Here is a 26,389-nt window from a genome sequence, read left to right on the forward strand (position 1 = left end):
GGCCTTACAGTCTTGCAAAACAAGACATGCGCATGTCAAACATAATTTCCCTTCAGCTGCAAAATCCGGTCTGCATTCCTTAAAATGAGATATCAAAGCACACTTTAGCATATGAATTGATTTATGCTTGTGTACTCATAGGCTTTTGGGCACTTGGAAGATGTTTCAAAACTTAAAGAGCGGAAAGTGGTTGGTTACAAATGTAAATTTTGTGTGGAAGTCCATCCAACGCTTCGAGCCATCTGTAATCACCTCCGCAAGCATGTCCAGTATGGAAATGTCTCTTCTGTGTCAGCTACAGTAAAGGTGAGAATTTTAAAACTGTAATTATACCTTTTAACATTGTTTAAAATGAAGGACTCATTGAAAACCTGTGGAGAGCTCTTGTGAAGTTGAATGGATTTTGAGCTGGGTGTTCCAGTTCAGGGTAATGTTTCTGTCATTTAAACATTAAGTTTCTGCAGTGCATTTGGTTTATTTTAAGATGTTTTAACTTTTTTCCACTTTTGATCTAGGGGCATGAAGACTATTTAATTCTCATTTCTTCTCAGCCACAAAGGAATTGATGTCGTTGATGACCGAAAGACTTGGTTTATGATCAGGAGGCTTTCTCTCAGCTATTCTGGGCTACTTTTCTACTTAATTAAAACATAAAAGACCTGCTTTCCTTTTTTTTTTTTTCTTGTTTTTCTTCTTTTAAGAAGAGTAAGTGTGCACATTCAAATGGGTGAATGGTGAACTTGCTTGTGGTATACGTTTGCACATGAAATTTTGGGTCCAGAGGAGGGCCACGAAGATGATCAGAGGGCTGGAGCACCTCTCCTATGAAGACAGGCTGAGAGAGCTGGGGATGTTCAGCCTGAAGAAGAGAAGGCTCAGGGGAGACCTCATTGCAGCTTTTCAATAGTTAAAGGGGGCTTATAAAAAAGATGGAGAGCAACTCTTTGCTCGGGCAGACAATGACAGGATGAGGGAGAATGGCTTTAAATTAAAAGAGGGTATATTTAGATTAGATGTTAGGAGGAAATTCTTCACTCTGTGAGTGGTGAGGCAGTGGACCCGGTTGCTTAGAGAAACTGTGGTTGCCCTATCCCTCAAAGTGTTCAAGATCAGGTTGGATGAGGCCCTGGGCAACCTGATCTAGTGGGAAGTGTCCCTGCTCATGGCAGAGGAGTTGGAACTAGATGAGCTTTAAGGTCCCTTCCAACCCAAGCTGTTCTACGTTTCTGTGATTTCCTTACTGGCTCCAGATAAAACATTGAAATGGCCAGCTGAGACAGTGGTACTATTCAGGTGATTAGTTGTAAATATTGTTCCTTTCTCCCTGTGAAAGAGCGTCTTCTGGGACACCTCCAAGGATAGGCCATGCTCCACAGCCTGATTTTGATTTCCACGGTATTGTCAGTAGCAGTGCAGGTGCAGTAAGGCTGCAGGAGCTAGGTGTGTATTCCTTTTCCTTGTGCTCCTGCTGCAGGTTTCAGTCCCTGACTTAGGGTGCCTCTTTTGTGACACCAGCTGTGTGTGTTTTGAGGAAACTCATGCAACCTCAGAGAGGTTTCATTGCCCTACCATGGGCCTTTTTTTTTTACCTTACCTGACTGCTAATAGACTGTGATGTTTCCCTCCTATCAGACCATTTCCCCTCCTCCCAGCTTCTCACATGAAGTTAATGTGGAGTCAATGCCATCTTTTGAATAAATAGATGTTATGCAGCAGGGAACAAAAGTTGAAATTCAGTGCTGAAAGAACATGATGCAGATATTCCTACAGGTTTTTAAAGTTGCTGCAAATACACATGCTTTGGTTAGAAGAGGGAAAGGGCAGATCAGTTAAGAAAGGGAATAAGAAAAGACTTTTTCTGTTTGCTTTTTAAGGATTCTGGGATCTTAGAGCACCTACTTCTTTCTTATGAATTTGACGCTGATGGGCAATGTCTATGTGGTAAAATGGACTACTCTATCAGTCTGTAGAGTAGCTACACTATAAGCTAGAGCAAAATAAACTAAAGTGAACTTGCTCTATACCATATCAAGGTTTCACTGATCAAGTCTAGAAGATTCATATAAGTACTACTGAGAGAGAGTTGATTCAGTTTCTTGTCTCTCTGCATTCGTTATTTTATTACGCAGAGAGATTTTTTTTAATGTGTATGTAAACAATATATACAATTACCTCTTCCCCTCCCAAGAATAGGCTCTTTTTTCAGAAAGCCATTAATATGGAGATTGTGTAGGGATATATTTAGAAAAACAACGTAGTGGAAAACCTAGGAATTAAAATGAGCACGTGGGAAAGCCTGAAGGGCAGAAGGGAGAGAGAATTGATGGCTTTGGGGGGGTATGTGTTTTTTAGCAGGAAGCTGAAGATTCTTCAAACACAACTTTGGAGGGTTGTGAGGGAGCCAAAGACCCTGGCATTGTGGAATTTACAGAAGCTGAATCTGGAGCATCCTTGGAAGATGAAACCAGGCCTGGGGGCTACCACTGCAGCCAGTGTGACCGGGTTTTGATGTCTATGCAGGGTCTGCGATCTCACGAGAGGAGTCACTTGGCTCTGGCCATGTTTACCCGGGAAGACAAGTACAGCTGCCAGTATTGCTCCTTTGTCTCTGCTTTCAGGCACAAGTAAGTTGTGGCTTTTATTTTTGTTTTCAAAAGAAGCACAGATTAGCACTACTGTTCTGTAGGTTGACAGTGAAGAAGAGCACACTCAACTTGATTTTGAGCAACCATTTTCTCAGCATTTAGGTATCTTCTGTGCTGCAAAACCTTTGGCCATCATTATTTGTAACTGCTTCTAAAACATCACATCTTTATATCTTCTTGAATTTATTTAAACCCCTTTTTCTTGCATGTAGGGGAAAAACATGCAATCCAAATAATATGACTTTTTTCAGTAGGTAAACATTGAAACTTACCACTTATGAAGCCATGTCAAATGCATGAGACCTAACAGGTAAAGAAGAGGAGAGAAAAGTATTTTTCTTTTTAATCATTAACACACAATGAACTTCTGCTGCACACAACTACTTGTTTGTAACTACTACAACTCCTTGATCATTTCATTTTCATATCTAATGTTAAATAGCTATCATAAGATTCCTTAAAAATAGATTTTTTTTTCCTTAATCATGGTGTGCAATTTCACTCTAAAATATTTCAATTTCACACCAGCATGGTATACTTATGATTCTGTCAGTTGTTTCCTTGTCTCATGCAGCATGTAAAAAATTTATAGTCATCAAAAACAGTCAGAATTCTTATGATTTTCTTCCTACAGGTTGAGTTTGCCAACAGATGGGTAGTTTTAAAAATTCTTACAATCATATACATACATACATATGTATAAACCTTCCCAAAAAATGGAGGCTTAGGGGTATTTTTCACTGGCATGTTGGACTGACATACAGTTTTCTTTGTGACATGTATCACACATGTGACACACATTTTTGCTAGTCTGGGGAGAGAGCTGCTTCATTTTAACAGAAGAAGAGATGATTCACATGGTCATTCAATATAGACATTTTGTAGCACCATCAGTAACACCCTCAAATTTGGTGAACATGTTGCTGTTTTGCCATTAAATGTATGTGGGAGAGAAGCACAATACAAAATGTTTTTATACTCCTTACATTGGAAACTAAGTTTTCTACTAGTGTCATGACAAATTGATGCCACAGTTTGGTCTGCCATGTTGAAAAGATCCATGAGGTGGGGGAAGGATGGATGCTACTGTGCATATACCACCCGTCTTTGTTGAGGCTGACAATGGGGACACCCCGACCTCTCTTGGGTCACAAAGCCTGCCGTTTGCCTAGTAAATTGGTTTGCTTCCAAAATCAGACTTGTGTTTAGTCTCTGGTTACTCTGTTTTCTACCTAGGAAATGAATAAAGTGTTGTCCTACAAGTAGAAGGATTGGTAAGTCAGAAAGTGGTGAATAGCAGGGAAGAACTCTACAGTTACCACCTAGTTTGATAATAGGTGCTGTTGCTATTGTTGAGGTGGTCTGCTTTATCTTTTATTTTTGATCCTGATGCAATTGTTGTCTTGAGAGATAAAGTTTATGAAAGAAACCAAACCAGTGTTTAACTGACCCACTGTTCTCCCGAATCTTACCAAAACTTAAAAACCTGCCCTTGGAAGAATTGTGCTGGCAACGTATGTGGTCATGAATACAGTTTTAAGTATTACAATGTCGAACATCTTAAGGTATGTATTTTAGAATAGCTTGAGTACGTATTATACACATCTTTGACAGTCTGCTTTAATTGTTCAGCAAGTTCATTGCCTATCATCTGTTTAAAATATGTTTTAAATATTTGTTACAAGTATTCACTGCAAGCATTCAGTATCTTACTATTTGAGAGATTTCATGGAATCATTTAGGTTGGAAAAGACCTCTAAAATCAAGTCCAACCTTTAACCTAGCACTGTCAAGTCTACAATTAAACCATGTCCCTAAGCACCAAATCTGCGTGACTTTTAAATGCCTCGAGGGATGGTGACTCAACCACTTCCCTGGGCAGCCTGTTTGAATGCTTCACAACCCTTTCAGTGAAGAAATTTTTCCTAATATCCAACCCGAATCTTCCCTGACAACTCTGAGGCCATTTCCTCTTGTCCTACTGCTTGTTGCCTGGGAGAAGAGACCAACCCCCACATCGCTACAGCCTCCTTTGAGGCAGTTGTAGAGGGTGATAAGGTCTCCCCTGAGCCTCCTGTTCTTTAGGCTAAATAACCCCAGTTCCCTCAGCCATTCCTCATGAGGCTTGTTCTCTAGACCCTTCATCAGCTTTGTTGCCCTTCTTTGGACATGCTCCAGCACCTCAATGTCCTTCTTGTAGTGAGGGACCCAAAACTGAATGCAGTATTCAAGCTGCAGCCTCACCAATGCCAAGTACAGAGGAACAATCACTTACCTAGTCCTTCTGGCCACGCTACTTCTGACACAAGCCAGGATGCTGTTGGCCTTCTTGGCCACCAGAGCTGGCTTGTATTCAGCTGGCTATCAACCGGTAGCTCCAGATCCTTTTCCACTGGCCAGCTTTCCAGCCACTCTTCACCCAGCCTGTAGCGTCAGATAGGGTTGTGGGCCCCAGATACATGAGTGGGCACTTGGCCTTGTTGAATCTCATACAGTTGGCGCTGGCCCATTGATCCAGCCTATCCAGATCCCTCTGTAGAGCCGTCCTACCCTCAAGTTGTTTAACACTCCCTTCTAACTTGGTGTCATCTGTGAACTTACAAAGGGCGCACTTGATCCCTTTGTCTAGATCACTGATAAACATTAAAGAGAACTGGCCCCAGTACTGAGCCTTGGCGGACACCACTTGTGACCAGCTGCCAACTGGGTTTAACTCCATTCACAGCTCTTTGGGCCCAGCCAGTTTTTTACTCGGCATATGCCTGTCCAAGCCATGAGCAGCCAGTTTCTTCAGGAGAATGCTGTGGGAAACAGGGTCAAAAGCTTTACTGAGGTCTATGTAGACAACATTCACAGCATTTCTCTCATCTACTAAGCAGGTCGCCTTGTGATAGAATGAGATCAGGTTAGTCACACTTTCATAAACCCATGCTGACTAGGCCTGATCACCTGGTTATCCTGTATGTGCCATATGATGGCAGTTAGGATGATCTGCTCCATAATCTTTGCTGGCACTATGGTCAGACTGACAGGCTGGTACATTCACTGGGTTCTCCTTCGAGCCCTTCCTGGAGATTTGCATCACACTTGCTTCCTCCATCCAACTGGGACCTCCCTGGCTAGCCAGGACTGCTGATAAATGACGGAAAGTGTCTGGGTGAACACTTCCTCCAGCTGCCTTATTACCCTTGGGTGATCCCATTTGGTCCCATAGACTTGTATGTGTCTAAGACGTGTAGCAGGTCACTAAACATTTCGTCTTGGATTATGGGGGCTTCATTCTGCTCCCTATCCCTACCTTCTAGCTTAGGGGTCTGGGAACCCCTTCGCCTTTAAGATTTACTTTTTTAAGTGTCCAGCCTTCCTGGACTCCTTTGCCCTTCAGGACTGCCTCACAAGGGACTCCACCAACCACTCTTCTAAGCAGGCTAAAGTCTGGACTCTGGAAGTCCAGGGTGGCAGTTCCGCTAATCTCCTTCTTTATTTTTCCAAGAATTGAAAACTCTATTATTTTGTGATCACTATACCCAAGACAGCCTCCAGCCTTCACATCACCCTCAAGTCCTTCTCTGTGCGCAAGTAAAATGTCCAGTAGGATGCCATCCCTTGTTGGCTCACTTATCAGCTGAGTCAGGAAGTTATCTTCCACGCACTCCAGGAACTTCCTAGATTGTTTCCTCTCAGCTGTTGTATTTCCAGCAGACATCTGGTAAGTTGAAGTCTGCCATGAGAACAAGGGCTAGCAACTGTGAGACTTCCACTAACAGAATATTGTGTCTGCCTCTTCAACCTGGTTGGGTGGTCTTTAACAGAATCCCACCATGACATCTGCCTTGTTGGCCTTCTCCCTGATTTTTACCCATAAGCACTCAACCCTATTGTCACCATCATGAAGCTCAAGACACTCAAACCGCTCCCTAACAGATTCTCCTTTCTAGGCTATCCCATCAGAAGAGTTTATGGCCATCCTTTGCAGCACTCCAGTCATCCCACCATATTACTGTGATGGCAACTATATCTGTTTTCCTCCTGCACAATGGCTTCCGGTTCTTCCTGTTTGTTGCCCATGTTGTGTTCATTGGTGTAGATGCACTTCAGTAGGGCTACTGATCCTGTCACCTTTTTGGGGGAAGAGGTTTTAATTACTATGTGACCATTCTCAGGCACTTCAGTGATTTCACCCATCAACAATATCACTTATGCCTTTTCTGTCACATGGCTCTCCATCCCCTACCTTTGCTGGGATGGCAGACCAAAAGACCTTGCTAGCACACCGTCCCACAACCACTGGTTTGTTGCCCTCAGACTTGTCTCTACTGAGCCTGGTTTTATCCATTTCCCCCTTCAAATCTACTTTAAAGCTTCCTCAATGAGCTCTGGTAACTCCTGCGCAAAAATCCTGTTCCCCCTTCAAGATGAGTGTACCCCATCTGTTGCCAGCAGGCCTGGTGTCTTGTAAAACAACCTATGATCCAAAGTCCTGCCAGTGACACAAGGCTCAGAGCCAGGTGTTGACCTGCTGATTCTTCCTGTTTCACCCCTCATCATTCCCTGCAACTGGAGGGACAGGGGAGAACACTACTTGTGCTCCTGATCCATTAACCAGTCGTCCCAAGGCCCTGAAGTCTCTCTTGATTGCCCTCAGACTTTGAAACTTCAGCACTACTAGCCTGAAAAATCAATAATGGATAATAACCTGAGGGCTGCATCAGAGTAGGAAGCTTTGTCTTCTCATCTTTAATTGGGGTCCCAACGAGGTAGCAGATGTCCCTAAGAAGTGGGCCCGGTCTGCATACTGAGACATCTTTTCCTATTTCCGTGGAAAAGCTGTACAGTTTGTCATGCTGCAAACTTCATCCTGGATTTGTTTTAAATTGTATTTGTTTGAAGTGGCCCTGAGGGGGACATAAGTTTATTTCTAAATTTTTTTTTGCTACCATCAGAATTTTGAAGACACAGACGTTAGTGTTAGGTCTTGTAAACAGGGATGTTCTGGTTTAAGCTCTGTCAGTGTGGGACTAAAGGTCCCATGACAATCTGTGTAGTGTGAGAGGGCTGGAACAGCCTGTGCTTGATTCCATGTTGATGTTCAGTAAAGAAGAACATGATGATTTAGGTAAAACAAGGAAATAAGCCTAAAATATGTCTAGAATTAAGGTGGCAGGTGGGGGGACAGTTCTGTCAAATTACTACTCCTACAGCCCTCTCTAACTACCTTGTTCCATCGCCATGTGTAAGGAGACTTAAACTAAAAGTAGATCACAAAGCATTAATTTTCCAAGGAAGAGGCTGTGCTGGAAATATTTACAACACAAGCTGAAGCTACTTGCCTACCACCTGGAGACTGTGAACTCTTGACTGTGGGCCACAGCATAGAAACTGCAGAGCTCTGCAGGACTTTAGAATGAATTTGATCTTTTGTTAAAAACTGGAAAATGTCTTTTTTTTTTTTTTTTCCTTCTAAATTTCACTGAGCTGTTAAAAGAAGCTGTGGAGAGAGAGCAGATTCTGATCACACCCTGGTTATCAAGCTGTCAGTAGCTTCCAGTTTCCCTGAAGAAAGTAGAGGCTGGTCTTAACCACCCCTTCTTCTCTTGTTGAGCTTTGTGCAGCATATCCCACTCTGTTCTGCCTGAAACTCTGTTGCCTTTTAATCCTGGAACTCATCAACTGCAGCCTGCTGGCACCCTCCCCAGAGCAGGATCTCTAATCTGCTTTTGCTGCTGTAACCAAAAGGCTTCCTCATTAAAGCTGGTCAAAAATATATATATATATATTTTTTTTTGCCAAGAGGACAAAGGGGGGCATATTTCCACAAAAATGTTTCCCAGGAAAAATATTCTGTAATGATAATTTTACTGTTTTCATCTGTTTCTTGTTTCTTTTAACTGGTCCTTTAAGTCTAAATCAGGTATAATTTAATTTATACTAATTTTGCACTAGAAGTTATTTAAGAGGCTTACTTTCTGCATAACAGAATTGGTGTCAGCTCTGCTCCTTTTCCTCAAATTAGATTCTACTTTATCTGTAGGTAGACCTGTTGAACTTAAAGAGATTGCATGAGAAATTGTAATTGAGCCTGGTTTGGCTCTTACTTAATTATTGCTGTAAATGTTTTGCCTTACATCTGAAGGAATAGTTGAAATTATTTACTCTTTTGTGTTTCCCTTTTTTGCATTTCTCTTTTAAAGTCTGGATCGTCACATGCAGACCCATCATGGACATCATAAGCCGTTCCGTTGCAAGTTGTGCCCATTCAAGTCCTCTTATAATAGCCGCCTGAAAACCCATATACTGAAGGCTCATGCTGGTAAGTTTTCTCTCTCAGTTTTGCAGTGCAGCAGCAGAAATGGCCCATGTATTCTTGTTGCTGATGAGAGATGCTGGTTTGGGTCACGCGTTTTGTCACCAGATTTGGGTAAGATTTCAATGGCAAGTCAGGATTGGCCAACCTATGCACCTAATGGAATCAGTAGAAATTTGGATAATGTTTTCAGAAAGAAAAAAGGTTAAAACAGTGATGAGTACTTCTAGAAATTTTTCCTTTTCTTCTGGTTTCATTTTTGTAAATGATTTTTTCTTGCTTGTTTCCAGGAGAATCTAATCAGTCAGCGTATATCACTGTCTCAACCTTGCTCTGTTATGTTTGTATTTATGTTTGTGCTTTAAGTGGGAAAACAGTTGTGGATTGAATATTGGTTTTGGTAGATTCTTATGCTGGCTTTCATGGTAAAGCCAAACACTGGAAATTTTGGGATTCAAGTCTGTGTTCAGCAGACTAAGAACATCATCATTCCATTATTTCACATGGAAATTTATCTTGGAGTTCTCTGTATTGCAGTACAGAATCCATATGAGTGAGCATGCAAACATGCCTCTGTTGAACAAGAACTGGGAAGGGGATCTATCATACAGGATAGATCACCACAGAGTATTGCAGCTGTGATTGTTAAAAAGCTTGAGGCTCAAAATATCCTGGTAGGTGTCTTGTCTTCACTACATGGCCTTAGATTCTTGGCAGTGTGATGCATCATGCATTGAAAGGTTATCAGAAAACTGGAGTCAAGAACAGCTGGTTCTGTCTGCAATTGTTGCATCTTTTTGGATAACAGACAAAAAAACGAACCCCAAACCACTATCCAGACATCCACTCTGATACACATAACATAATATTGGCTGATCTAAAAAACTGCAAAGTAGATCAGTTGTTACCAACTCACATTTAGAAACTACTGGAACAGATGGCAAAGGTCTACAAGTATGTTCCTTTCTTTATTATTTGTTCACATCACATTATATTCAAGTTGGGATGGAGAAGGAAGATGTGAAAATGGGGAGAAAAGACAGGAGGAATTCGTAACTGTCTGATAATTTTTAATAAAGGTAATTTTTACCCTTCATCCAAGACAGATTTTGTTTACAAAATGTAGGAGGGATTGTTGGTCTTTCTTGTACTCCATTTCCTCAGATTTCACAGAGCTTGTGCCAAGGACCCTTTTCTGTACTTGGATGGGTGTTGTGGGTTAGCTTGTCTGTTGCCAACCTCATGTTGTATATGACTATGGCATTCTCTACTTCCAAGGCAATCCAACTGTATGCAGCAGTTTCAGTTTATAGAATCCCACATCCTGTACAGAGATGACATGGTTCTTCATTTTCACCAACCATAAAATGTTTTCTCTACGCTATTGTGAAGTTGGGCTTCTTTGTGTTACCTCGTTCAAACCTGCCAGATTTTTAGACCTGAAGTTAGCATGCAACTGATATTTACTTCACACTCCTCTTCATGTAGGTTATTGATTTATTTATTATGAATTCATGCTATTGAACTTGATTAGTGGACACTCCTTGAAGGGCCATGTTTTGCATCATACAAGAACACAATTTCATGGTTGCCTAGATAGTGTTTTGCACAATGACTTGTGTAATAGGGTTTTCAAAGGCTTATGATCTGTTTCTGCCTCAGTCCATTTCTACCAGATTTTCACATCACAGAAAATTGCTCAGATGTTTTTCAGTCAGAGATTTGCTTTGTTGTGTTTTGAGTCAGTCCTTTAGAAATATATAATAGTGAATAAACATTCTATGAAGAATTCTCCTTAGACTCCACAGTTTTTCAGTGACACAGTGGTTCTCTGAACCTCTTTTGTTACCATTTTTTCTCTGTTGTCAATCTTCTCATTATCAGTTTGTTTAGAATTAGAAATTTCTGTGCCCCTTTATTAATTTGTCTAGTCTCCTGGAGATCTTTTAAAATTCACTAAAATCCCAGATCCTGAAGTGGCAGAGTATTGCCCCACTTGCGTTCTACATAATCTGAAACATAATGCTCCAAGTATATATATCAAGTGCCGAGATTACTCCCACCTCCCACCCCCTGAAAATTTTAGATTTATTTATTTGTATGTATATTAATACAATATTTTTATGAAATGCAAAACTGGCAGTTGAAAACATACAAAGTCTTATATTGAGTCAAACTATAGTCTTGCCTCTAGAAGCTACTACATCCTTTCATGCTGAAGTCTACCAGAACTGTTATTGATGGGTAGTGTGTATATTTGTTAGTTGTGTCCAGTCTTCTTAATATGTAATTGTCGTCTTTCCTTGAATGTCTTGTGATGCTTATAAGTTAATGGTTGGTGCCTACTCTTGTCCAGCAATTTCTTAAACTGTGAAGGTTTATACCTGTATCTCACTGGTATCTTATACTTCGGGAGTTTCTTGTGGCGTTACATTATTGTGTTCCATTAAGCAGCTTGTTTTACATGCTATCCAAAAAGTGCTTTATTTCTGTTTGTATAAAGGTAACTCATAACTCTGATATAATATGCAGGTGAGAAATACCATTTGAAGAAATGGGACAATTTCTTGTTTTACCGCTTCAGATTCTGTGATGTATTCTCTTTCAGATGTACCAAGAGAGTCTTTTTAAGTTTATGTTTTGTCCCCACGATTAGCATAGTTTTTCAGAAAGAGAGGGTTGGGAGGTTGTTTTTTTTTTTTTTTTTTGTAAGATGGTTGCTGATTTTTTCAGGTGTGCTTATTCTGACTTGCTGCAATATGCATGTTTACACATGCTGTTTTGGTTCATGTATTTGTGCTGTTGGAAACGATGCTATTTGAGAATCTTGTTTGCTAAATTTGAGAGATGGAAAACATTTTCTGCCTTGTTCATTACCAGAGCCCTTGGTCTGCTGTACTGTTCATGAATATTTTACTCGAATATGAGTTTTGGCTCTTTATATACAGCTCATATGTGGCCAGTGTACATGGAAGTGGTACTTCCAAAACAATAACTTGGCACCTGTTACTATCACATTGTTTGTGTTGGGAGAGTTTCACTTTGTGTTCCAATTGCCTCCATGCTTAATGCAAAACAAATCTTATCTCAAGATTTGTTTCCCCTTGTTTGCTGTCTCTGTAGCTCGGAATGTGTTCAAAATTAAGTTCACTACTGTTCATTACTTCTTTTCTTTCACTTCTTTTAGTGCTTTCTCATAACACACTTCCACATAGCCCTGCAGATATGCACTGTTCTTGGTATTGCCATGTTCACTTCTTGTTGTAAAAAAACTTTGACTTGGTTACCAGTTCTATGGAGATTATTCCTGCCTAATGGAAAATTTTTCATAAGGAAAAAAATGTGACATTCCCCAAATGTAATTTTTTTTGTTTTGCTTTGTTCGCTTGTTTGTTTGTCTTTGGTTTTCTGAGGGACCTTTGATATCATTTTGTAGTATCCTTCTTTCTTCTTTAATAGTGATGCTGAACGTGCTGCATGCAGAAACAGGTGATTTCACTCTCTATAGCTGCTGTGCTCCCAAAGAAGTTTGGAAAGCTATAGTTAAGTGACTCCATTTTCATCTCAGAGTCTGTTTTCTTCTCATACCATGCAACACAGGCATGCTAATAGTCTGGTCTCTGTTTTTTTTGACATCAGTCACTTTACGAGTATCTGCAGTTGTCCAAAAGCAATACTTCGTTCCAAAGCAGGTGTCTGTACCCACAGACTTCAGGCTGCTCCAACAAGGAGGTGCACGTAGCTTGTTATCTTTGGGATCAGTCTAGTGCTGAAGGAGTCCATGGGAACTTTACTTCCAAGTTCAGTAGGAGAAGTATGGGGACCCCATTTTGTTTCTTTTGTGAGCTGATGACTTGCCTGTATTTCGCTCACCCAGGTGAACATGCCTACAAATGTTCCTCCTGCTCATTTTCCACCATGACAATCAGCCAGCTGAAAGAGCACTCCTTGAAAGTGCATGGGAAAGCATTGACACTACCAAGACCCCGCATGGTCAACCTTGCAGCCTCACACGCCCACCACACCTCCAAGAACCACACTCCTGCTGAAGAAGTGGAGGACTCTAATGGTAAGAGGTGCCTCAGAGCAAGAATTTAATTTTCTAAGGTGCCACTTAATATATTGATTACAAAAAAAAAAAAAAAAAACAAACAGCAGGCAGTTTGTCCAAAAAGCAACTTCATTTGATTATTAATAAAAATCTGAAGTTGCATCAAAACCAAGAATAAACATGGTGTTTTAGGTCATGACCTTCACCAGTGAATACCTCATTAACTTGTCCTGTCACCAGTTGACTTTGGAATATGTCAGTGCTGGCTTTACTTCTTAGGAAAGATTTAAGTTGCAGAAAATTTTCAAATGGAGAACTCCTACTGATAACCAGTGGGAAAGGAATCATCTAATTCCATCCATGCACCTGAAAAACAGCCCTTTGTCCTGTTGGAGAACTTCAATGAAACCATACCACTAAGGGTAAAATGCAGAAATGTAACAATTGTAAAAGCTACTATTCTTGCTCTTGCTACAGAGGACACAAACAGTACCTCCAGATACTAGACTGCATCTGCAAGAATGAGAAACTGTTTTCTTTCCTACACTTTCCTTCAAGGCTGTTGATCACCTAGTACTAGGGAAGTACACAGAAGATGTTTAGAAAGCAGGAGAGGAAGGGTGCTGTGAACAGAACTAGACTTCTAGACTTCTAGAAAAATGTTGTGTGGTATCATAGAAAGTGTTAAGACTTTTTAATGGGTAGCTTAAGAGGCAAGTTTTGAGTGTCACTTCCTTTCAATCAAGAGAATTGGTCTTTGGGCAAAAAAAATTTTGATTCCTAGATGAGTTGCGTTTACATGGGTAGAGAATGTAGGTGAATATAAAGAAAAGATTGAGACCTGCAGATGTTCAAGGAACTGGCACGAGAGGTATTAGAAAAGGAGGGAAAAATCCAGAAGTTTGCCAGGTTCTTGGTGGATTTGTTTGTTTGTTTTTGTTTTGTTTCTTGGTAAAAACATTTTTGTTGTTTTTTTTTTGTTTACTGGCAAAGTAAGGGGGGGGGGGTGTTCTGAATACTATCAGTAGTCATTTTGTAGCATTTCTGGTCTCCCATATTCCTTTCTTTCATTTCTCGCCTGAAAAAAAGTGTGAAATGATAAAGTGAAAGATAAGAAGTAAGTTCAGAAAACGGCAGAAAGGAATTTAAAGAAAAAAATAAATGGCATAGAAATACTTAGCTGAAGAAAAAGAGAGAAGTGAATAATATTTTTGTGGTTAAGCAAGTCACTTCTGGGGTCAGAATCAGAATCTTATCAAACGATTTTGACCAGCTGCTCTCAGACTGCCTTTTGTAAAAGGGTTGTCTGGAACAGTATGAAGAAAACTTACTAACTGAGCTTTTATTTTTGCTAATGCTAGCTTAAGCTAATCCAACAAGCAGAGTACATCTTGTGATTGTATTCTGCTTTTTAATTGCTAAAAAAAATAATCTGCTGCTGACTTTCAAGAAGTAGAGAATAATTTTTACTGGCTGTCCTAGTCTTTACTGTGTATTAGCAATCTTTTAATAGTAATAGTGGTGTTGAGACATACAGAAGGACAGTATTTGAATTTGGGAAAAATGGTACACTTACACCTTTTTTGCTTATTCCATAGCTCAAAGTCATGATTAGTGAAGTTAAAAATATTAAGTGCAGAAGTCAAAAATTCAAGTACAGAATATAATTTTATAATCTTTAATATAAATTCTTCCTAAAGTAAATAAAAGGAGATGAATCTGTTAACAAAAACACCTTATGAGGTTGACTCTGTTACCTAGATTTGTATTGCATCCAGAGACCAAGGCAGAATTTGTCCCAATTAGCTTGATCATCTTTAAACAGGGTTAGTGGTTAAGTCACTTTGACAGTAATAGAAGCCACCCACCCACTGGGGAGCTAGTCATATGAGTACAGGTGTTATAATTATAGTGTTAACATTTCCAACATTGTTTGAGGAAGGAATAACCTGCTTTAATTATTTTTTTTTTCATTAGGAAGTTGGCTGTAGATCAAGGTAATGGCAACAGCTCTGATGACATCATTTATTTTTGGTTTTTAAAAGGGAATAAAACAAGCTGTATGTGACCTAGGCCTGCAAGTTGCAGGTGATACATAAAGCTACATAAAAGACTGGTCCCAGTAATCGGAAATGCATGTCTATGTGAGAGGCTCTGTTGTGTCCAGTTGGAACCAACAAGAAGAGGGGCTTGTACAAGGTGTAGTTGGACTTTGGTTGTGTTGCTGTGTATAAATAATCTACACGTGGGCTCTGATCAAGTTAATTCACTTGGGATACAAAATTGAATTAGGGATGGGGTGAGTGACTGTCAAAATGCTGCCTCACATTGTTATGGACTTGTTTTGTAGGCTGGTAGGCATGCAGCAGACAGTATAATTGAAATGGCTGCAGAAAAGTTTTTTTTTTTGTCTTTGGATGAATATCATAGTTGGAAGAAGAAAGGTTACTGGATGGTTTGTGGAGATTTGAGGGTGTAGCAGAATTCCTCTTGTCCATTGCTGAGCATTATAAAAATGAAGAAAAAGAGAAAGGGCACCAAAATTGTAATAGCAGAGTGCATGTCTGAATAGAACTGTTCTGGGACAAGAGCAGTTGGTGGAACTTCTGCTAATGCTTTTTTTTTCCCTGTAGAAATTGTTCCCTGAGGGGCCTTTCTTAGAACATTTCTTTTGTTCTGCTAGATTGTTCCATTCTTTAAAAGTTGCAAATATATTTGAATTTGTGTGACTCAGTTCTATGTGGGTAGCAGCAAGCATATCTGAAGTGTTCAACTGTATATCCTGGATATGTTTTGGGTGCTTGATGTACTTTTTGCGGAAGTGAAGTTAAAGCAGGGTAGGTACTGAAAGGTTGAGGCAGGCCATCCCCAACAACTACATTGTCCTTAGAAAGCATAACAACCACTTTAATGCTTGTATGCTTCTCTCAGGGCAGTAGTGTAAGAAGGTGTTTGCATCTGTCTCAGTAGTGAGTCAGCAGTGCAGCCTTTCTTACAGTCATTGGTGTTTTTTTTTTTTTTAAATGCTGTTTTTTGTACCCTACTTGCATGTTGTGTGATTTTTGGATATGTAAGGAACCTGTTTTTATTGTATCCTAATCTAGCTAGATGTAAAACGGTTCTTTTTTTTTTTTTTTCAAATAAAAAGAGACACAAAAGATCAACAAGTGTTGATCACCTCTGCAACTTTTCTCTATTTTGCATAACATGATGGCATTGAATGGTTTGTGGTGTCCAGCTCTTCTTGAAATGATAAGATTGTTGTTGTGGTAAATTGTTCTTTTGCTCCTGATAATTTACAAGTATTTTTTCTCTTGCAAAAATAGAAATAATGGTGTTCTGACTATTTGCTTTTGTGTGGTTGTTCATTTTTCTTACTTATTTGCCCTTTACACTGACTTAGCAGTTACACTGTGGCTTAACAGTTTTGCTGTCTTATACAGTAAAAATTAAAATTGTGTATGGAAAAGTTGCAAACTGTTAAGAAGAGTGTTGGGTGAATTGCCTAACAAGATTTGTGTGTTCTTTCACAGTCCTTTTGAGAACCAGAACTTAAATTCATGTTACTCTCTGCCCAGAAGGATTGTATGACTTTATTGGTGGTACTATCATGTTGTGGCAGTATGTGTCAAAGATAAGGGTTTCCAGTACTACAGTGTGCAGAGTCAGCTCTGTTGACTTGAGTGTGGGGCAATGGAATCCCAGGGTCTGTGTGCTCAAGTCATAATATTAAAAGACCACTGTCACTTTCAGTAAGGAAGAGTTGAAAGCAAGTCAAACACAAAAATTGTGTGACTGAACACAAGAAAACAGAGGAACAAGTATTTCCTGCAATGTGATCATCAGCTAAGGAGAAAGCATACGTGGAGAGGCACTGCTTGTATAAGCACCGAGGTTATGCATGTTTGCTTGTATTCGAGAGCTGTGGAGGTGGCGCACTGCCTTCCTTGTATAAACTGGAGAAATCCACGAGTGTAGTCAATTGTCTTAAAGCCATAAAGCAAAATGACTCAAAAGATGGATAAATGGTTTCATGTTATTACTTCACCCTTAAGCAAAAGCTTTTTGGGAATTTGTAAAATACTTGTTCTAAATTGCCCTGGCTAATACTGTTGCTTTTTTTGAGTAGCTCTTTAAAAAACAACACAACAAAACCCTCTGGCCTAACTGTATTGTAGAGCAGAGTACTGCTCTATATTCATATGGCTAGCAGACTTGGAGCCTCATAAATTTGTTTGTATCACGACTGTGTGCAGTAATTCAAAATAATAGTTTTTTAATTTTACTGATTAAGGCTATTGAATTGCAGGAATAACACAGTACTAAGTGCAAGTGATAAACTAAACAGATCTGGATTTGGCTTCCAATGTCTTCTCAGTCAAGTTGCCATTGCACAAGATCATTCCTTTTTAGTGGTAAGCAGCTCTTGAAATGTAGAAAGCAGCACATTTCGTGTCTGCCCTTGAAGCTCAATAGTTATGCTTTTCACTATTATGCAAACCAAACAGTATCTATCATTAATAACAGCACACATCACAAAACACATGCAGAGTCAGAGTTAGAAGATTTTTTAAAATTTCCCAGTGCGTGCTATGTCAACATCTTCATTACATTTAATTAAATGGAACAGTGAATGCATTAAAAACTGCTAAGTGAAACACCCGTTGCCCGGTTCCAGCTTTTTCTGAACTTTAGCCTTTGCCAGTGGAAAAGAACTTTGTCTCATCTAGAAACTGGAATTTAAATACACCTGCTTGCTTTGCTGGAGCTAAGTAGGGTACAAAACGGGTTGACTAAGTAGTGTCTCTGGGACTGTTGTTTAAGAACTATAAATCCCTTCCTATTCCTGTACACTTTTTCAAAATATGTAATACATAATCAGGGTGTGTGTCTCCTATGCTGCTTGTCGGATGAAATCTTGAGGGGTGCAGAGGATCTTTAGCAGGTTTGCTAAACCAATTTCACGTACTGCCAGAATGAGAGGAAACCTGTGTGGAAGCAAGGAGACTTTTCAATAAAATTCTCTCAGCTGGTGCCAGTGACACAGGATTGTTACTGTGATCCATTAAGCCCTAGAACTACTCAGCTCCCTTTTCTGCTTTAGGGAGGAGGCATGTTTTACATATGCTTATACATGCTACCCCTGTTTTTTATTTCTATTTATTTATTTATTTATTTTAATCAATTTCTTAGTTTGTAACAGACTGGTTTATTTCTATTCATAAAGTATGCATAGCAAAAAAAGCACTTCATAAAGTATGTTTTTCTAGCCTTCCAACCAGGGCAGAAGGACCATCCCTAAGAGCATCACTCTTCACCTTTCTTGCTGTTTCTGTCTCATTGCTATTGTGTCTTAGTGTTTTATGGCTACCACTTTTAGGGAAAACCAGGGAATGTCAGAATCCTGGAAGCCTCACCTTGGAGCAGAATAGCCTTTCTGTTGTATTTTAGGTTGGGATTTGTGTTGTTTGTTTGTTTATTTATTTATTTTATTTGTTTGTTTGTTAAGGTGAGGGAGTTTGAAGTACTCTTGTGAAGTATGATAGCCTCTTCTTTGACTGTTTTTTGACTGGGCAGCCAGCCTGCGAGCCATGACTACAGGGCAAATTTAGGCGATGCTTTAATGCATACAGTCTTTAATTGTAAGGTGAATTGGAAGAGTAGCATCCATGTTAAGGATGCAAGATGGTGGTCTGCATACTGCTGAACAGAAGATGCCTCTGCTTTTGTAGTCAGGGTTCACAGGGATGTCTCTCTGTTCTGCCTGTTTTCTTGGCTTTGTGCCCTGTAGGAGTAGTACTGCATGCCCACCTTCCAAATCTCAAGTATAAAATTAATGCTTCTTCCTTGCAGCCCTTCCCCAGCCACATTCCTTCCCCAGCCATGTTTTTTGTTTCCCTAACCTAGAACTAGTTGCTGCTTTCCCAAGACTTTGGCTTCCCAGAAGTGCTGTCAGTGGCCACTCTGCTTGCCAATGCTTGTTAAAACTCTCAGGTACTTGTTGGTGTGTCTTATTTCTTGTGGTCAGCATTAAACTAATTATCAGATGTGGGATCAGATGGGAACTTTTCTCCTGCATCAGATTGGCAAGGACTGGCAGAACAAGTGCAGGGCTTGTTCACCTCCAAGTTTACTGAACAAACTTCCCACTGTTCCAGGGCCCTAGGGCACTGATGATGCCCTTGTTCTCTGCAGCTCTCTTCCACTGGTGTATGGATTTTTGGCTTTTGGCCTTTTTCTGCAGCATTTTTAGAAAAGTTTTGTGGCCAGTGGAACAGAGGAAGATGTTTATTCCATCACTGGTTGTGCTCTGTGGGGGTGTCAACTTGCTGTTCATTGTGCTCCTTTCTGGTCCTGGGCTTTTTGTGCTTGAACTGAATGTGCAGAGGCAAAATTGAGATTCAACAGGATGGAGACAGGAACTCGGGCAGCTGGAAGAAAGATGTTGCTGCCAGTCTTTGTATGGATTTGGCCGGCCTGCTGTGATAGGGTTGATGTGATATTGAAAGACTTGCCCAGAGTGGAGAGAGGATAGAATAAGTTGTTAGGATGGAGTGAGTAATAAAGGAAGAAACATCTCCTGGATTCCTTCCTGTTAGCCAGAAATAGACCTTACTGCACCTACAGGAAAAAAAAGAAGCATATGGAGATTCCTTTATTTATTTCTTGAGGTTTTTGCTCATTCTTGGTACTGGTTGTTATATTTAGGGTAGGAGACAAAATGGTAGTGAAACTTATACTGTTGTCCCTGGGATTTGTGAAAACTCTACAAAGTAAATAGGATGCTGTTGCTCTGAAGGGGTATGTGATATGTCTTGACCAATGCTGTGCAAGATAGTGTTTCTGCAGACTATCATTTCTACATGTTAGTAGTCTTCATGTGTAAGCTAACTGATATTCTCCCTGTTTCCTGAGACACCAGTTGCTTTCCATTGATCTAAAACCTGCTAGAGGGATTTGATGTTTGACAGAGAGGTAAAACTCCTTTGCTCATTTTAGCTGTTTTGAAATGGGCATACGTTTTAACATCAACATAGTTGGAGGCTGGAGGTTTGACATTTAAATAGCTGGGTTTATTTTTTCTTTAAGAAATGTTACTATGTTTCAGCTCCAATGTTTGAAAATGCTGCCTGCAGTGATCTGAGATGACTCAGATCTAAGGATAGAGATGAGGTCTTTCCATTGGTAGAAATAATAATGCCAAGGCGTATGCTTCAGGTCTCCTGAGCAAATTACAAGTTGCTGAGCTCTATGATTATAATATGATTTTCTCTAGAATATTATTAGAATTACTGTTGGACTCAAAGATCCTTATAGGTCCCTTCCAACTAAAACTATTCTATTCTAACTACACAGTGTTAATTAAGATGTTTGCTTTGTGGAGAATTGAAGCATGAACCTAGTACTACTTTGTCATAGGACTAAAACATTAAAACATAGACTGGATCATCAGCACACATGTATTTTCACTGTAATAATAGGACCAGTTTTAAAGCAGAATGCAAAAATATAGCACTTTATAGAGCTGAATTTCTTTTCCCTCTACATCTCAAGCTTAGAGACAAGTGAAGCATTTAGATGACAGCAGCATGTGTGTTTCTGTCTGTGTATTTGTATTAATGTTTATACTAAACCCAACATGTGTTGTTGAAGGGAAGGTCATGCCGTACAAACCTAATATCCTTTTATGACAAGGTTGCCTGCCTAGTGTACAAAGGTAAGGCAGCGGAAGTGTTGTTGTTGTTGTTGTTTTAATTTTAGTAAACTTTTGATACTGTCTTGCACAGTATCATTCTGGACAAAATGTCCAGCATATAGCTAGACATGAACAAATACAATGGGTGAACAATTGGCTGAAGGGTTTGACTCAAAGGGCTAGGGTAAATGGGGTAACAGCCAGTCACTAGGGCTGTTCCCTACAGCTCAATTTTAAGGGCCTGTTTTCTTCAAGGTTTTTATCAATGACCTGGACACAGAAGTTGAGTGCACAATAAGTAAATTTGCAAATGATACGAAGTTAGGAGGAGCTGTTGACTCTCTTGAGGGTAGAAACGCCTTGCAGAGAGATCCTGATAGATTGCAGTGCTAGGCAGTCACCAGCTATATCAAATTTAACAAATGCAAATGCCATATTCTGCACCTGGGACAGGGCATCCTGGTTTATGTATAGGTTGGAGGACAAGTGTTGGAGTACAACCCTGCTGAGAGGGATATGGGGGGGGTTGTTGGTGGCAAGCTCAGTATGAATAAACAATGTGCTGTGATGGCCAAAAGGACCAACTGTATCTTGGGGTGCATTGAGCACGTCATAGCTATCTGGTCAAAAGAAGTGATTGTCCTGCTTACTCTTCTCTGATGCGGACTAACTTGATATACTGTGAACAGTTTTGGGTGCCACAGTGTAAGAAGGACATAAAACTATCAGAGAGTGTCCCAAGGAGGCAACAAAGATGGTGAAGGGTCTAGAGAGCAAGACATATGAGGAGCAGCTGAGGTCCCTGGGTTTGTTCAGCCCAGAGCAGAGCAGGCTGAGGGGAGGCCTCACGGCGGCCTGCAGCTTCCTCACGAGGGGAGCGGAGGGGCAGGCGCTGAGCTCTGCTCTCTGGGGACAGCGACAGGACCCAAGGGAATGACGTGGAGCTGGGACAGGGGAGGGTCAGGCTGGGTGTTAGGGAAAGGTTCTTCACCCAGAGGGTGGTCGGGCACCGGGACAGGCTCCCCAGGCAAGTGGCCATGGCCCAAACCTGTCAGTGTTTCAGAATCATTTCAACAATGTCCTTAGATGCTGTATAACTTAGGTTGCACTGTGAAGAGTTGGGAGTTGGGCTTGGTGGTCCTCATGATACCCTTCCAACTGATGATATTTTGTGGTTCTGTGATAAAAGGGGCAGGGCAATAGAGAGGGAAACCTGAAATGATCCTGAAAAAAATACCTGATGAGTTGTCCTTAAAAATGAGAAGGAAATCACAAGGCTTGTTTGGTTACCAGTGCGTAAACAAAAATGAAACAAAACAAAACAACAACAAAACTTGATAGATTATTGCCTGAGTAAAGGGTCATTTCAGAAAAGAACTGTTTACCTGCGGGCAGATTGGTTAAAGAAGCATCTTGCTAAAGCTATTTGTGTTCCTGTATTCTGTAAGTGTAATTTCATTAAGAGATTGAATTTCATTCAACAGAGTAAGGAACAGCTAGACAACTTTTTAGTTTATGCATGGTATGGAAATTGATAAGCACATGAATCCCGATGTTTGACATGTAGACAGAAGGCTTGTTTTTATCTGACACATTATATTCAGACACATTATTTTATTTTATCAATAACAAATTATAAGAACACAGGGTCGAAACGTGACCGAGAGGTTGAACTATTCACTCAATATAGGTAGGTAGCAGCAGATTCTCGGTCTGCAATGTTCTTACTTTAAAAGAAGGCCGTGGGTAAACAGACATGGAAGAACATGAATGCAGCAGGGAAACACAATGCACACTGCATGGATCATCTCCCTATTGTAGGGGAAGTGGCAACAGACAAAGCAACAGGTGGGGTCAAAATGGCATACTGACTTGGCACTGATGTTGCAACAATTGCAAGCAGTAGAGTAGCTACCAAAACAGCCCAAATTTTAAAGAGAGGATTGTGTACAGTGTAAAAACTAGTAAGTGACCAAATCACCTGAAGAACTGAAGGAATATTAAACTGAGTTGAAGCCAAGTAAGAAACTGTGCTGTGGGAGAGGGATAGGTGAAAAGAAGGGATAACTAGAAATTAAGTGTGTATATGATGGAGTGTATCATGGACACCTTGAACAGATCCTTCCAAATCACAGCATTAGTAGAGCATGGTAAGGATTCAGGCAGTGTTCATGTCCATGTTATGCTTTGCCTAAGGATGAATGGAAGTCTTTAAAGATAATGTTAATAGGACCTGGTAGTGTTAGAAACTCAAAAACGGGAGGACATGAAGCTCATGAACTAGTCCCTCTCTTCTGAGGGAAGGAACATGGTCTAACATATTTCATTGATTGTGTTCATCCTCACTAGGCCTTATATAATTCCCACTGCTTTTCTTTGCATCTTATCTTATAATCACTTTCTCCTTGATCTCAATTGTGAAACTCCAAGATGCTTCACTAGACAGCAGTGTGGGTCTGTCGGTGTAAAGGAATTCATAAGATAAAATTATTTATTTTCTTCTTAGTAGATTCAATATATATCCCTTATATGTGATTTTGATATTAGCACAAGAAGCTGCATAGAATATATCCTGTCTCAGCTTCATTCTGAGACAGATATGCACATAAAAGACAATTCAAAGTCATAAAGAATCATAAAATGGGTTGGGTTGGAAGGGACCTTAAGGATCATCCAGTTCCAAACCCACTGCCATGGGCAGAGACACCTCCCACTACACCAGGTTGCTCAAAGCCCCATCCAGCCTGGCCTTGAACACTTTCAGGGATGGGGCATCCACAGTTTCTCTGGGCAAGCTGTGCCACTGCCTCACCACCCCCAGAGTATAAGAATTTCTTCCTAATGTCTAACCTAAACCTAACCTCTTTTAGTTCAAAACCATTACCCCTTGTCCTGTCACCACACCCCCTGACAAAGAGTCCCTCCCCAGCTTTCCCGTAGGCTCCCTTTAGGTACTGGAAGGCCACTGTAAGGTCTGCCTGGAGTCTTCTCTTCTCCAGGCTGAACAAACCCAATTCCCTCAGCCTGTCTTCATAGGAAGCTGCTCCAGACCTTTCATCATCTTTGTGGCCTCCGCTGGACTCATTCTAATAAATCCATGTCCTTCTTGTGCTGAGGGCCCCAGAGCTGAATGCACTCAATTCCACTGCCCACGTCACTGACAAAGATGTTACAAAGCACTGTTCTCAATACTGACCCCTGAGGAACACCACTTGTTACTGATCTCCACCTGGACACTACCTCTTCTGAATAAGCAAAACTGCGTAGCCCATGTATCCTTCTGGTTTCCTTCTTCTGAACCTTGGACAGATATGTAATATCTTTCTCTTAAATGCAATAGCTAGTCCAAAGTTATCCGAAAGTGGCTTTTACAGATAGTGCTGAAATAAATTCCTCTAAGAAGGCTCTTTTTAAAAAAAAATTATTTATTCACTTATTTAAAATCCTTTAAATAATTATTTAATTAAAAGGGTTTATTTTCTTTCCCATGTGATTACTGTTTGGAGTGTGTGAATAAGGATACAAAGTTTATTTCCTTTTGATCTCATTCATAACATCCTAGCAATGTAAATGTTCTTTGGTAAAAATCAGAATTAAGTAAAGAAGTAGGTTCATACTCTGTTTTTAAACTTGCAATGAAAAAAACGTATACACTGTGGTTCCTTAAGCATCTTCATGTATGTTTTGTTGCATCCCTCTGAATTTTATTCTGTTCTATCATCCTCTTCCCTCAGTTAATTTACTGCCAGAACATTTCACCCTCCCACATATTCTTCCTTCCAGGTCAGTGCTGCATGGCATAAAGTGAACAAATGTGTGTAGTCTTGACAGTCTTTGTATGACACTCTGCTTTGCCACCTTCCCACTTTTCAAGCTGTTGCCATTCATGACTATATGCTTTCCTGCCTTTCATTGAGCTAGTAATTTTGATTTCCATTGAATTTCAAAAGGGATTTTGTACCTAAATCTCATAAGCTTCACTGTTAGCCTTCATAGTACCACAGAATGATTTAGGTTGGATGGGACCTTAAAGATTACTTCCTACTAAGCTCAGGTTGCCCAAAGCCCCATCCAGCCTGGCCTTGAACACTTCAGAGATCGGGCTTCCACAGCTTCTCTGGGCAACCTGCTCCAGTGCCTCACCACCCTCAGAGTAAAGAATTTCTCCCTTACCCTCTGTTAGTTTAGAACTGTTACCCCTTATCCTGTCACTACACTCCCTGGTAAAGAGCTTTCCTGGAGGTTCCCTTTAGGTATTGGAAATACACTGTAATGTTTATTTGGAGTCTTCTCATCTCTGCTCTGAAGTTAGTAGCCATAACTTACTCATTTAAAATAATTATTTCTAGTACTCTTTACTTTTAAACATGCATTTTTTTTTTAACGTAGTATTGCATCTTGATTTGGTTTCACAAATGTGTTTCCATTTGTCTAGTGCTTTTCTTAATTCCTTGGAATTTCTCTGGCCTTCTTCATAGAAATCTCTTTGTATGAATGAACTTAGAATAGATTAAATAGCATTCCAAATAGTTTCCTTTTGTTCTCTTTGGGACTTTTTCTTACAGATCTGTAATGTCTTAGGCTTGTATTGTTATTATGTAACATTTTTCCCCATAGAGTTATTTTAGTTATTTATACATTCTATCTGAGTGTTCTTATCTCAGGAGCCAAACATTGCCTTCTGCAGTTTCATTTGTCTCACAGTTGCTGCTCTTTTTTGACTTTGGTTGATGCTCCCATATAGATTTACCAGGAAATCATGATGTCCTCATTTTTATCTGCCTCTGTCTTCTTCTGGTCATTCAGCTATTTGATTATTTGTAGATGGGCATGCAGTAAAGATACTTTCCAGTGTACTTGAATAATTGCTTCTCTTGAACAATATTTCTCCCTCCATCCATATCTCTGATTGTGCAAACGTAAATACTCGCATTAGATGTATCAAGTTCTGCTTACCCTGAAAGGATGAAGCAATGGTTTGATTTCTTTCCTTTAATAGATAATTTTCCTTCCATCTCTCACCTGATGCTCAGTGTTCATTACTTAGACATTTCCAGGTGTTGCTCTGATCTGTTTTTCTTGTGTTTTTTTTTTTTAGGTGTCATGTTTTTGTCTGTTTTGTTTTTGTGTCCATGGTTATTGATGGTTCTGCAAATACCTACAAATGGCTAAAACATCATTTGACTTCCAAGCAAATTTATGTAACTGGATCAGAATCTTTATTTACTTTTTTCTTCTGAAAATATCTCAGTTTTCCTTCTTCAGGTGTCTGAAACATTTGCTATGTGCATGTAATATGCTGCACAGGATCCATGAAAATTGAATTTTCATTTTGCTTTTGCGGTGAGTTTTTGCTGTATATTCTTCGCCCGTGTATAGTCTCAAGATACGCAGGTGTGTATCAAGTTGCATTTTCACCATTGCATTGCATTGTGGGGGAGACTGTGAATGCCTTTTTGGACAAGGTAGTGACTTTCAGTAGTTATGACAGACACTTCATGCCACTTTGTGTCTGCACTCTGGGTGAAGTTTTCAGAATGGCAAAATCACTTACCTGGCACTGAAGTGTTTTAGGCACTTCTGGAAATGCTGTTTTTCTTCCCCCCTTGCGGAGCCACTGTGAGACTTTCTAATGCATTGTTACCAGCACATGGCAGTAATTTAGATATGGCTGTGTTGATGGGACACCATGA

At 40.1% G+C, this 26,389-nt stretch overlaps 1 protein-coding gene across 9 annotated transcripts in view; it reads left to right on the forward strand.

The window, feature by feature from the left end:
* The window catches only part of ZNF462 (zinc finger protein 462), a 98,008-nt gene that overhangs the window by 48,205 nt on the left and 23,414 nt on the right, over positions 1-26,389 (forward strand). For 6 of the 9 annotated variants that reach the window (XM_066987603.1, XM_048051200.2, XM_066987601.1 and 3 more), the window contains exons 4-7: positions 142-306; positions 2,353-2,624; positions 8,837-8,955; positions 12,827-13,018. In XM_066987603.1, the coding sequence (XP_066843704.1) occupies positions 142-306; positions 2,353-2,624; positions 8,837-8,955; positions 12,827-13,018 (748 nt within the window). The remainder of the gene's footprint in view (positions 1-141; positions 307-2,352; positions 2,625-8,836; positions 8,956-12,826; positions 13,019-26,389) is intronic. The other 3 variants (XM_048051203.2, XM_048051205.2, XM_066987604.1) reach the window with 2 other exon arrangements.

This window comes from Anser cygnoides, chromosome Z (genome assembly GCF_040182565.1).
Source record: "Anser cygnoides isolate HZ-2024a breed goose chromosome Z, Taihu_goose_T2T_genome, whole genome shotgun sequence".
Taxonomy (NCBI): Eukaryota; Metazoa; Chordata; class Aves; order Anseriformes; family Anatidae; genus Anser; species Anser cygnoides.